This window comes from Apaloderma vittatum, unplaced genomic scaffold (genome assembly GCF_000703405.1).
Source record: "Apaloderma vittatum isolate BGI_N311 unplaced genomic scaffold, ASM70340v1 scaffold12483, whole genome shotgun sequence".
Taxonomy (NCBI): domain Eukaryota; kingdom Metazoa; phylum Chordata; class Aves; order Trogoniformes; family Trogonidae; genus Apaloderma; species Apaloderma vittatum.
Genome location: NW_009707554.1, coordinates 165 through 14,164, shown reverse-complemented (window position 1 = coordinate 14,164; position 14,000 = coordinate 165). Strand labels below are relative to the sequence as shown.

Here is a 14,000-nt window from a genome sequence, read left to right as displayed (position 1 = left end):
AGAACAAAGAAAAAGACAGGGATTTAATTTACAGTAAGTAAACTTTCTAAAAGTAGACTACATATTAAGCACAAACGGTCAGCTCAGCTATAACACAAGTTATTTTCCTTCCTTTCCAATACTGTCTATATCCATATGAGCAAACAGACCAATCTTCTGGGGGTTTTTGTTTGGCTTTTTTTTGGCAATAAAGCTTCTTCAATAGGAAAACTCTGAACATACTTCAATTATTACAAGACATTCTGGTAGTCATCCAATATCTGGAAATGCTGAATAATCCAATATAACTTAAGGTAGTACTTGATATTACAATGTTCTTGCTTCTGAGTGCTTAGGTTCTGTGTTTTCCTGAGGGAAGGGAGGTGGGGAAGTGCTCACAGCAAGAAAGATACATAGTAAATGAAAATCAGAGTCTTCCTATCACTGATTAGTCTTAGTAGTCTTTAATAGCTATATACAAGTAATTCTTAACTACTATTATAACCACTGTCTAGGGTTAACCCTTCTGTTCTATAATTACCTGGAAACACCTCAGACAACTGCGAAATCTCTTGGCCAGCATCACCTCTTGATGAATCAGATTGCCTTAGCAAAGCAACAGGTTGCCTTTTCTTTGGAGATGTAATATAGTAACCAAAAGATGGCTATTAAAAAAAATTTGAAAAAAAAAAAAAAAAGGTTCAAAAGGCTTCAAAGCAGTTTCAGCCACAGTACCTCCCCAGTTGGTGTCTGGCTCTCGTAACACTGAGAAATAACATATGCCTCCTAGCATTGCAAATGCCTACTCCAAATACATACACTTCCAATATGTACATAAAATGAACTAAAAAATCATTTACACCAGTTTGACAAAAGAAAGTACATATGCTCTCAACATCTCTGCCTAGAGGCATGCTCTGCTACTCAGCCTCTGAATGCACCAGGACAGAACATTCCACTTCTACCAATTCACCAGGACACGACAATTACACAAGCATATTTGACTTTCTCCTCCTATTGTACACACTTCCCCACTGCTTTTCTGCCTGCAACACAGAGGAGATACTCTCTACCAACAGCAGATAAGAGACAGATAGATGCAAGAAACACACAGAAGTGTGCTGGTAAATTAGAGTCTAGATGACTACATTTTTACTGAAGTTGAGCATCTGCTTAGATAACACATCAGTATCGATTCAAAAATACCCTCATTGTTCAAATACCTCTGTGTGAGCAGCATTTCATTCAACTATTATTATGCAGATCATTTGCTTGGACCTTCAACGTGCATCCCATATATGGCATACTTTTCTCTCTCTAATCCTACACATAATTAGTTCTCGATGAACAGGTGAAGATAAAGATTTATTGTTAACATCAGCCAGCCCTTTACAACCAAAATCCCAAGCGGGAAACAAAAGCCAATGCGGACCTGTCATGCACAGATAATTTCCTTCACAAGTGAACTTAGAAAAGTAGTTCTCAGAAAGAATTAATTACAATATTAAAAAAAACAATAATAGTGCTAGTTGCTGTTGTTCGTCCTTTCTTTATGTCTTAATATTACCATCAAGATATATACCCGTTTGACATCATTGCCTCCACCAAGACAACCAAGAGCTTCAGATCTCTGACCAAAGAACTCCCCCAAAGACAAACGTAAATAACTGGCATCTTTATCAAGATCAGATGTTGTCGGCAGAATGCAGCTATTGGCAGATTTCCATGAAGAATTTGCTAATTCAGACGCATTTAGGATGTCTACTTTTTCCACCTGCAGTCGATGTGCTTTCTCAAATTCTTCCTGGTCTTGGGCAATCATAGCTGCTGCTTCAGCTTAAAACCAAAGAGAAAATTTACTAAAATAACGCATAACTTATTAAGTGCAGTCATTACTATTTTGCAATGCTAAACTCAATTTTGAGGGACAGCTATTGCAATATCTAACTCTACATCTGAGACTGCCTAGGACATGCTAGAAGTTTTTCCATCCTGTTATGGTGACAAAAGTTCACATGAAATTTGCTTTAACAGGGTACTCCCTAGAGTTTCAGAAGTCAAAGTAAAATCAGCATTTAACTAACTAGCTTGGTGAATAAAGAAAGTATCTTACAGCCTTAACTCCAAGCCAAACTATAACTTTTCATAGATTATGCTATCCATATTAGATAGAATTGAGCATCGTATGGCTATTTCTGAACAAACTTCACTACATTTGGTTTTGAAAATTTCATCAAAGTGGTACCTGTGAATCGAAGCAAAAGAAACAGACTAGTTTGCACCAGTTCATTAAATACTTGTGCAAATTAGCAGGCTAAATAAATCACTACTTCTTTGGAATTCAAATGCTTGTATTATTTTCACAATTACCATTTATAGAACAATGAACACTTAAAAGTCTCTTCACCAAAACAACATGAAAAACTGCTGCTCAAGAGATATTCCTCCACCCTCTTATTCCATTGTTAATGTATCATTAAGCTCATCAAAATTTAGAAAATATGTGGCCTTGTACACATAGCATCCCTAGTCAGAGCGGACAGTGGGCAAATGGAGGAATAAGTTAAGAACACACATTCTAGCTGATTTTGTAGTACTTTCTTGTTTACAATTATTTCATGTCTCAGAACCATCATGCAGTACAGAACAACTGTTTTCTCTTCTTGAAAAAAAGGATAATGACAATTAAAGTCCAATGGAAAAATTGTGGAAATGACAGCTACAGGAGTTATTTTTGCTCGTACAGTAGATACCGGTGGCACATGTTAGAATGCTTTTTGAAACAACATAAAACACTCTTCACAGGAAGAGTGGAAAACCTGGAAAGAAACTATCAACTATAACCAATTATACAAATCAGACGCTACTGTCAACATCAGCATTCCCCTGCCCATGGCAGAGAGGTTGAATTAGATGATCTCTAAGGTCCCTTCCAACCTAGGCCATTCTGTGATCAGCTTTCAAATAATTTGTAGTATCTAAAGCCTGAAGGCTTTGCAACACCAAATACTGATTTGTTGGGGGGGGGGAAGGAAAAAAGTTTACTTAACACTACTGCAGATAACAACAGCCAACTAGAAAGGAAAAAGATTACATACATCCAGTAATGAATTTCTCCTTTATTTTATCATTTTCAGACACATTTAAATCTTGTTCTTCATCAAATGAAGTATAATATGCAAGATCAGTCACCCATCTGCCCTCTTCATTTTGATAGACAATGCTGTGTGGTAAATCACCTGAAAGATATACAAAACACTACATTGACGATTAAAATAAAAAGGAATATGGCAAAGTCTTAAGCGTAGATTAAAGAGTTGGCTTATCAGAAGTCAGCAACAAAAACACAGCTCAAAGTTGCTGCAACCACAAGTTTAAACAAGCTTCATCATCAAACAAACAACAGTCAACTGCAATATACAGGTCAGTATTTTTAAAAACAAAGCCAAGTAAAAATGTATTCATCCTAAATTGTTTTTTATTACCAACTTACACAACTACAGAAGAACGCAGAGCTTACAATTCTATTTCTTTTTCCACATGACAGAGTCTGGTGACAACTGTATCCATGTGTATAGATGCATACATCTAAAAGCAACCTACCTCTGTCCGCTGTAGCCAAACTCATGCTCTCACAGCTGTCCACAGTTGGAGACAGGTAAGCGTCAGGAAGACCAGCTTCACATTCAGTTGCATCTGTCTGAGGCGCGTTTGCACTAAGAACATCAGGAGTGGTGCACTGCCCTAAAAATCCTCTTGCTGCATGTAGTACTGTCTCAGAAGCAGCAGCCTGATACTCAGAGGTCTGTATTTCTTGCTTAGAAAGGACATCTGAAACATCAGCTTTACAGCCGTCCGTGCACTGCAGGTACAGTGAATCTAATCGCAACTCGGCGGCAGCGCAGGAATCTAGCACATCTCCAGTAGTCATGGAATTCTTAGAAAACAATATTCATTTGAAAAGTGTCAGAAGTGCGGTTACTAACTGTTTGTGCTAACAGTTTTAGGTACAAAATAGTCAAAATTAACCATGTTTGAAAATATGTCTAAAACCAGTGGTGTTACCAGTTTCTTGTAAAGAAAGGTTGGGTTGTTAGTTCAATCTCTAACAATTTTTCAAGCACACTGTCAACTTCTACTACAGTCTTACTTTACACAATAAACAAATTTAAATCACAATTTCATACCAGTTGCTGTACAGCTTTAGGCAGCATTTGTCTTTGCACAGGACATACAGTCACGTCTTCATTGTGTGAATCTTCATCACTAGCATTTTCAGAGTCTACTCCTGTCACAGCCTGGTAAGTGTCAGGAACCTGAAAGTTTTCCTTTTAAAAAAGTTAAGACAGAAGTTACACTGGAGTAGATGTGCCAAAGAAAAAAAATGTTAAGACCACAGTTGTTTTTACAAGGTAAAGAAGTTCTTTAGTAAAGAGATTGTCATACTTTATTCACTCATGTGCCATGGCCAGAGGCATGTCCAGCTGCTAGTACCACCGCCACTGAGGACAACAGCTCCTGGCCATGCCAGGCTATGTATCTGCCTCCAAGGGCACACACAGCAAGAAGATGGAGAATCCCCTCTTTCTCCTACTACATCCTTTCGCTCCCTTTAACACGGGCACCATGCTACTCCTCTTCCCCTTCTGGTTGACCCACGGATGAGGACTCCAAATCCAACTCTGTCTACAATGGTAGTGAAGCAGGAGCATCTTACACAAATAGAGAAGACCCAAGGTTTCAGTTTAGTTTCAGTTTAGCTGATCAGCTTGCTGGGTCTGGAGCAGGCAGGGTAAAGTAAAGCATTTCATGAATATTAGCATCTGTTGGGTTTTTTTAATGGATTTATCTTTCCTCAAAAACTTTTTGCATTCAGAAGCTGGTAATCAAAATTAAATTCATGCCATCATAAGCCAATGGTATCAACACAGACTTCTGCTTGCTTACGATTGGTATTATTTCCCTTAGTGGACTTGTGAGGATCCCAGATGCTTATCTACAAGCACTTTACCACCTCTGACACTAAAAATCACTACTAAGAAGCTGAGAGGGGAAGCGAGATATATGAGAAACATTCATAACTTCAAGGATTCCAGACAATGCCTCAGAGGTACAAGTTAAGACCAGCATAAACAATCCAAAACTCTAAAAGAAATATTTACTTTTGTAATAAGGATTAAGAAATGCAGTATTTAGTCCATGAGAAAAAGTCCATCTTCAGGAAATACTACCGATGCTATATTAATTACAGGATTTCTCTGAGGACAAGTCCCCATCATCCCAGAGAAAGGACAGAAATCCAGTCTCAGGAGTTTGGGGGTTGTAGTGGGTTGATTTTTCCTCTTTGCAAGAACAAATAACAGAATTGACTGCACAGGGTTGTCTCCTAGAGCGGCTTATTAGGATAAAGGACAAGGTTATGCACAAGACAAATGTGGGGAGCAGGATTTAGACAGGGGTGAGAAATCTAAATGAAGACTTGAATAAAGAAGATGCTGTAATAGGGAACTCTTCAGCTTTGCTGGGACTCTTGGGACTGCCGTGGGACTCCTTACCTAATTGTACCTTCTCTCACAAACAGCAAGACTTCCTCTAACAAGTAAATGAATCAGCTGCTAGCTCTGCACTACAAGGAAGAGGAAAATAAATACAAAAATAGCTACCTAACTGCTTTCCTTTCTTTTTTTTTCTTCTTTTCCCAGGAAAACCTTGCAGAGGGAACAGAAAAAGCAAAAAACTCACTCAAATGGCTTTGTTTCTGATTTAGGGCGGTATTTGATAATTTTAAATATAAAAATAATCCTTTGCTGTAAAAGCCACCTGTTGGGCAGTATTTGAGTTTGTCAGGAAAGAAAGAAAACCTAGTTCACCCTAGCAGACAACCCTCAATGATACTAATATGTTTAAGGGCCATTGGGAATGCTGAGCTTTGAACTTTAAACCTACTTGAAGTAAGCCATCTGCAGAAAGTTTCAGCGCTGAACAGCATTCTGAGAGTCTCTGTATGTCAGCATCTCCTCTTATTTCTGGCTGTATCAGCTGCTCAAAATAGGCTTCTAGTTGGTCATCAGGGAACTCTTCATCATCAATATCACCATCTGTTGACAGAGAAGAAAACACTCTATTCACCTTTTATGCACTTTTTGTATCACCTGACACAGCACCAAGGAACTCCATTTTTAATACATTGAGTTTCACAACACATGCACACAGTCAAAGCAGAACTGTCATGTTTTCCCCTTAAAATAACTGGGTCACAGAAAAATGTAATTTCTTACTCTGTGACGAGTGATATGCAGCAAAACAAGATGACTATAAGCCAGCATTTTAACTCCTTGACTACCAAGCAGCTCACCTTCCTTCACAGGATTTATATACCACCACATTTCAACACACACATCATACAGATACTCATAAATTAAAATATACACAACATCTCTCAAACTTCACAGAACACAATTGAAGCCTAGTTGTTTATTTCAATGACAAAAAATGTTGTGGGAGTACTAAAAACAGTACTATTCCTATTTGCCAAGTGAAAAGTTTTCAAAGACACACTTTTTCTTGTGTTGAGGCTGTTGTTTTGGTTTTTTTTTTTAATTAGGGGAGGTGGGACTAGCAGCAGAGGTGAGCATCCAGGGCTTGCTTTTTTTCATTTTAAAATGATCCAAACATGAGTCAGCTTTTTAGGGCATGGTTAAATGCACTCTTAAAACCATTGTAAAACATATTCCAAGAAGTTTGACATCTTTATTTTTATTCTTTTATTTCCAGAAAATAAAAGAATTTAGAAACTTGATTATCCTTATTAAAAAAAAAAACAACAGTATACTCAAACAGGCCTTGCATTTATAAACTCAGTTATATTTTGCTTTTCACATAATTAAAGAAATGTTCATTTTCAGGTTGCTAGCAATGTTTTAAGAATTCTCCATCAATTTTGCCCATGAAGTACATTTCAAATCTTCATCTCAAAAAGGTAATTCTGAAGAATCTTTTTAATATTTCCTTCTGCAAAAGAAATCTACACAATGCCAAGAACATGCAGGAAAAGCAGTACATATACACACACACACACATAAGCAAGTCATCATTACTTATGCATTCCCAGTTTTTGCAAGTGCCCTGTACAAAGAGCCTGATTTACAGAAGCACATTCTTTCAACAAAACGAGCTTTAGTTGAACTGGAAGTGATGGATGCTCAACAAAGCAATCAGGTTCTGTTACGTTTGGGAGTCAATAAATGAAAAATCTGAATCCATGTTGTGTGTCCATAGTTGCCCAAATGGTAGACAAATACCTGCAATTCAAACTCAGATTAACAACAATATGATAATTGTTTTTATCTCATTTACCTATGTCTTCATTTCTTCTTTGTGAAACTGAAATAATAATCTGCTACCTTCCAAACAATGAGAAAGCAGATTAGCATATTTTACATCAGATACCAGAGACTTTGTTCTTATTTTTAGGAATACTCAGCTGTCAAATTTACACTGAATACAGAATTATATAATAAAAATCAGTTAATTTAACCAGTATTGGAATGCTATACAGGCAAGTATTTCCAGCTAATGACTATCAGCTCCTTAGAAGGGCAGTTTAAAGTAATTCAATTTCCTTGGATGGAAAAAAAAAACCAACACGTGGTATTTTTACTCAGCAAACTATTGACTTCATTTTTTTATGCTTAACACATGAGTGACATTATACAACACGAACAAGAAGACTCAAAAATTAAAGTCATGGCATCTGTAGACATCACGGGAGAAATCCAGTAACCCTACTTGAAAGCAGGGCTGCTTGATCTCAGGATGGCAGTAAACCCATTTATCAGTCTGCCCTCCTTGCTCTTGGTACATCTGAGGACATACCCTGTCATCCTTCACATTGTGTGCGAAGTCAACTGCATTAACAAAAAAGAGCGTATTTGTCCTTCAGCAGCAGCCACTGGAAGGGCACAGAAACTTCAAAATTCTTATTTATAGTTATACAGAACTGAAGCTCTCACTTCTATCCCTATGGGTAAACCAGACTCAGGACTTGGTTGTCACCAGGCAGGCACAGCATCTAAAGAGAACTGAAATTCAAGTAAAGTTTAATTCTAACTGCACGTACATGTTCTTCGTAATAAAAGTTTATCTCCATTAATCTAAACTGAAACTGTAGTTACGGTTACTACTGTATCTGTTGAATGTCCCCATTTCTACTTGTATATTTGATTCACAGTAACTTAGGTTAAACTTTCAACTGTGATTTTCCCTGACAAATTTCATAGCTACCTACTCCAATTTTAAAACAACTAGTTTCCCAGTGAACACAGATTTCTCTAATATTCCTAATATTATTTTTTGATCAAGCATAATCCCATACTAAATACTTTCAGTAAATACCTCTATTCTCAAGCACACAATAACAATTGCATCAGAATTCAAACTCAGAATTATAACCCAGAGATATAAATAAACTTACCGGTAGAATCTTCTTCTGAGCTTGCTAGAGATGAGAGTTTCTCATTTTCCAAAAAACTTGAAAGGCTGTTACTAAGGTGATCACTTGACATTTCATCTTCCATCAGCTTTTCAGAAGGTTCAGATGGACCAACCTGTGAAAAGCATTCGCACTAAAATGTTTCTAGGAGTTACTAGCTACTGTATACATTCAGTTAATAATAAACTAGTGATGAGGTTAATAATATTCCAAAACTTTCCCAAAACCATTTTTTCCCCTCATACTTGTCCTAGCAAACATTCTAGTTCCAATGGACTTTATCTGCTAGCTTCCAGAACACATACATGCAAGAAATACAGGGATCATAAATGGGGAAGAGGAAAAAAGCATCCGAACGAAACCAAAGTTAAGACCTCAAAAATAAAATAATAAACCACTTCATTAAAGAGTTTACACTTGAAAAAATTGCCCTCGTATTCAATTAAAAAGTAAAAAGACAACTCTCAATAGTTTCCTGTGCTTCTAAAACAGAAATCGCACACCCAGATCAACCCTTTGTTGATAATTTCTTCAAATGAGCATACTAAATTACTGACAAAATAGTATTTCAGCTGGATCTATCTAACTGCAAATACTGTATCTTTTTCATATCTAAATAATTTTTAAAATCAGCACAATGTAACATCTGGTTTGCATTTTTCATAAGGCCACAGAATTCCCCCATTCCTTTCTGTCTTATATCTCTGCACCCATAACTGTGAGCTTCTCTAACACAGCAGATATAAAGAGCTGAAGCACAGCCCTGCAGCAGGATGATTGTGTTCTCACAAATGGTGCAGTTTTTAATGTTGAAGATGCTGAAGAAGTTATCTGAAACAATATTCCTCAAAGTAATTAACAGTTCCAGGGGCAAGTCAGAGCAGGTTGACATTGTCTACTTCAGCTTCCAAAAACATTCCAAAAAGTTCCTCAAACAGCTTTTCACCAAGATAAACTACAATTGGGATAAAACGTAAGGTTCTTACACTGACAGATAACTACAAGACAGCAGAGGTTAGCGGTAAACAACAATTTTCACATTTGAGAAAGAACAGGTGGAGTCATGCTCCCATGGTACTAATTATGTCAAGTGATCTGCAAGGAGCCAAAGCGAGGCACGACAGGCTAGCACTGCTACAAATTCACAGGATACACAACGTAAGGCAGTAAACACAGCTCAATTCCCTCCCTTCTCCTCTCACAGAATTAAGTCTATTATAATATTAATATCAGGAAACTTTTAATTTTACTGTATTTAGAAAAGCTTTCACCTTGTTATTCTTACTGTCTGGAAGAAAACATATCCCAGTTGACAAGTCTGGAACAAAAGAATGTAGTATAATCAGTATTTTATTATGTTGTTATGTTAACTCCTAATTATTCTATAAGATAGCAGATACATCCTCTTGAAAGTTTTGGCACAGTCCACAAAATAACCCCAAAACACATACATTATCATGAAACCAAAGTTTCCATGTTCTTTTAACAATGACCTAAAGTATCTGTGAGTAATTAAAAAGGCAGGACTTCATCAGAGGTAGAACTGTAAAAATTATGAAAGGCGATTGCTGTCCTCAGGATTTCTATAACATAGCACAAAAATGTAAGGAATCCCAGGTTGCACTAGCGGAAGGAGGAACAAGCATCCCCTTCCACTGTTGTATTTTATCTACTGGGCCAATTGTTTTTTCATTTTCCAAAGTATGATTATTCTTGCTGCAATAGTTACTGCCACTTCTTCAAGACTACAGTAAGTGACTGAAGTCAACACTTGACTGTTTGAAGCGTGTCTTACAAGGGCCCACTTATATTACAAACCACAGTAGTTGCTAATTTGGCATGTTCTCTATTAAATTATTAATACCTCATGAAAATCTATGCAAATATTCAGATAAAGCTTAGAAAATGGTAATGATTTAGAAGTATATATTTACTAAGTATATTTACTGAATTTTAAGGAATTAGCAGAATCTAATCCTAGGACTGGCATTAGCAAAAAAAATCAAAGAAGTTTAATATCAATAGCCACACTTTTTAAAAAAGTTACCAAATATTATTTTGCTTCCACTACTCCATTCATACTTCAAAAAAAAACAAGTTTCACAACAAGTATTCCAAACTACTTTTGCATGCATCATCTCACTAGAAAAGTAAATTTTCAGCTTCTACAGCTGCAGTTAAAGATCATCTAATGCAAGTTGGAACAGGCAAGAAAAGGTGTTAGTTAAAATATAACCTCATAGGCTTACAAGGGTAGAAAACAATTTTGATGCACTTTTTTCACAAGTAAAGTTCCTGAAGTTAATTCAGATTCCTTCTAGTATTCTATTCATGGTATTTTATAGCAAATATTATTTTTCCCAGCTTCCTGTCTAGCTTTGTACTTTAGGGAGAAATCTAAGATCACAAAGTTAACCACAAACTTTCTCTGCTTTCAGCTTGTTTGAGTCAAAATGATTCTTTTTCAAAATCCATTTACGCTATGCTGTAAGAGAGCAAAAGGTTCAAGAGAAGACACCTACAGCATAAAAAGCTAATTACACTAAGTATACAATTTTTCTCAAGTTTTAATACCTTCCAATCGTTCAAGTGGCAATACCTCATGTAAGGTATCTTGACTGCAATTTGAATGCTCAATGACATTCTGATCTTGCTCTCCACATACTGAGTGGGATTCCTTCAAACTAACAGAAGTTGGCTGAGGTTCTTTGACTTGTGTAGCAAGTTGCCTAGAAAGAGAATTATTTCAATGAGAAATCACTTAGTGAGATATACAAGATCAGCATTAGTATACACCATCTCTCTCTCTAAGATTTGCTGAATTTCCCAGTTTTAATGCCTTTCTCTCTAGGAAGTCAGTTGTTCCCATTACTATAGATTCTAGACCCATTAACTGACATTTTACAATGAAGATATAAATATTGAGATTACAAAAGTTTCAGTTTCTTGATCTAACATGGGTAACAAATAGTAAAATTTAATGTAACACATGCTACTCTACTTTCTTCTGCTTGTTCTTTCCTCTTTCATTCTTTCAAAAAGCAGGAAAACCATAAAGGGTAAAGGGTCTATTCTGGGCGAGTCCCATGATCCATCTGAGAGCAAGTCAAACCTTAGACAAGATTTTCCCAAGTCCATAATACCAGCATGCCTTTTTGTAACATTAAATTAGGGACCAAATTATAAAGACTTACTGAAATTCCATATAGTTCTGTTAAATGAGAGCTTTTATAATTCTGTGGGAAAGTAATTTTTCATTTCTGGTTTCATAAGAATTCCATAGAGGCAAATAAGCCCATTATGCTACATATTAAATTTTCCACAATAAGTCAACTGAAGCATACTTTTGCTCTAATATTTTAGATAGATAAATGAAACTAACATTTAAAAATCTAAAATGCAACTATTCATGTTTGTACTTTTTTTACTTGAATAATATCAAGATGCCGACTCCCTCTCTGAAATCTCATGTTCTTTGTTTTTATATGGACATACTACCTATAATATAATTTTATCAGGGGGAAAGAGGCACCTTGCAGTTTTTAATCACAACAGGAACAAATATCACCTTGGTTAAAATAACCTATGCAACAGCTTCCAACACTTCCACCACTTAGTAACGCTCTATGAATTATTTCACTATCACTAGTTACTTCTAAAGATTCATTCCTGATACGTACATCAAGTCCAATTAATCACACAACAGAACATTGTTCACGTGAGGCTGTACAGTCTAACTGGCAGCACCACATAGGATGCTTCCACAAAACCTGTCGCTAAGCCTCTTCAGAAAACACAGAGGAGTTGTTTCAGTACGAAAAGCTGCCCAGGCTGCCAAACTCTGTAAGCTAACAGGCTAACGTGCAGCTGAGCTCTCCAGTTACAGCCATGAAAAGGCCAGTAGTGGAAGTTGCTGCAATTCAGATCTGATGTATTCCATAATAAGCTTATAGAATATATAAACCTACATACTACATAATAGCACATGCATTCAGGACAGAATTGGATTTTAACTATCTCACCTGTCATCACGAAAGCTGAGGGCAAATCTCCCCATTGGCTCAGGATCCAACTGACTACTGTGAGAAGATCCTGATGAGGGTGAATGTTTCCCTTCTAAATAGGATGCACAGATATCGGAATGCCTGTAAAAGTGGGGAGGAAAAACACACAACAAAATCATTCTAACATGTACCTCTCCTGCTCTCTAAAGAACTGGGAGGAAAAAAAAACCCAATGTATTGTATCAATGGCCACACATCTCCTGCAAGTTTAATTTATTTGAATGTTTTAGCATTTTCTAACCAATTTGTATTTACAGATACACGTATGCACCCAGAATGATACTGTCTACTCTTCTGTAGTTCTTCAGAGAAATACCCCATGATGATTTTTAGTGGCTAGTGCTGTCCCACTCAGAACGCACACTTCTGGAAAGAGAGGTTATAAAGTCTGATCTTGCTTCTTGTCAAGCCACAGGATGCCATTAAGTGAGTAAAGGCTTCTAATTGTTACTCTTTCCACTATTCCTTGCTGAACAAATCATTATAAATTGTGTTAAATTTTAATTCCTATCCATAATATTAATTCTGACACTACCCCTTCACTCTTTCTAAAATAAGCCAGATTCCAGTAACTTAAATGAACAGTTAATAGAGTTAAGAGAACATACGTAAAAAATGTATTATTCCTTATATGACTTCAAGCTTGGGCACATTAAGCTGAAAAGTCAAGTTAGAAGAAACTTGCTTGTTACATTATCACTCTGAAAACTAAACTACCCTTTCATGGGATAGTTTTAATAAGAGTATTTTACAAGTTATGAATTAATGCAGATTTTTACTTGCTAATACAATCGTCTGCTGATCAGAATGCTTAGTTAAGAATAAAATCAGTACTTTAAGTAACAAAAGAGTAAAAGTAAATACTAATAACAGTATGATTAGTAAATAGTTTTATTATCTACCCAACAATCTGTCAGAAGGATTTTTTTTCTCTCCCAGGTTTCAAGCCAGTCAGTTGCTTTATATATTATTAAGTGGTATTAACCAATAGTCTCACCTGTTGTCACAGCCCACTTTACTCCTGGCAACAGTTGAAGCTGCAACAGGTAAGCCAGGGTTTGAGGAAATAGTAACATTTTCAAAAACCACACTTGCACTGCTACTCAACGAATGGCCCAGGAAGCTTGGGAATGTCTCATCAGCAATATTCCTGAAGTCTTCCATCATCCTGCACAAGTTGCTTAAAATAGCACTCTGCTTGGCAGCACTGTCAGCCCCGGTCCAGCACCATCTGAAAGCAGGAACAACTCTACAATTACACGAGTCACAGCAATGATGTCAAAAGTACGTTATTTATACATCACAGCCAATAGTCTTCGGCAATCGTCCCACTTTATCCTCTCAGGTGCTTAGAAATTATTTCCAGTCTTCTTTCCTCGAGCCTTTTAGGGGCCACAGGGTTTTAGAGCCTTCCTGGCCTTTTTTTTTAAAAAAAAAAGCAGCACTCCTGCAAGCTAGAGTGGCGA

General features: G+C 36.6%; 1 protein-coding gene across 1 annotated transcript in view; it reads right to left on the bottom strand.

Annotated features, from left to right (window-relative positions):
• Window positions 1–13,698, bottom strand: part of LOC104269738 (centrosomal protein of 192 kDa-like) — a gene marked incomplete at its 3' end in the record, with an annotated part of 32,921 nt that extends 19,223 nt beyond the window's left edge. Inside the window, exons 1-11 of the mRNA XM_009866251.1 lie at window positions 13,532–13,698; window positions 12,493–12,615; window positions 11,045–11,199; window positions 9,742–9,788; window positions 8,453–8,585; window positions 5,926–6,077; window positions 4,167–4,307; window positions 3,583–3,916; window positions 3,078–3,218; window positions 1,562–1,815; window positions 521–644 (exon numbers count right to left, since the gene is read on the bottom strand). Coding sequence (XP_009864553.1) covers window positions 521–644; window positions 1,562–1,815; window positions 3,078–3,218; window positions 3,583–3,916; window positions 4,167–4,307; window positions 5,926–6,077; window positions 8,453–8,585; window positions 9,742–9,788; window positions 11,045–11,199; window positions 12,493–12,615; window positions 13,532–13,698 — 1,771 coding nt within the window. The remainder of the gene's footprint in view (window positions 1–520; window positions 645–1,561; window positions 1,816–3,077; window positions 3,219–3,582; window positions 3,917–4,166; window positions 4,308–5,925; window positions 6,078–8,452; window positions 8,586–9,741; window positions 9,789–11,044; window positions 11,200–12,492; window positions 12,616–13,531) is intronic.
• Window positions 13,699–14,000: the final 302 nt, after the last annotated feature.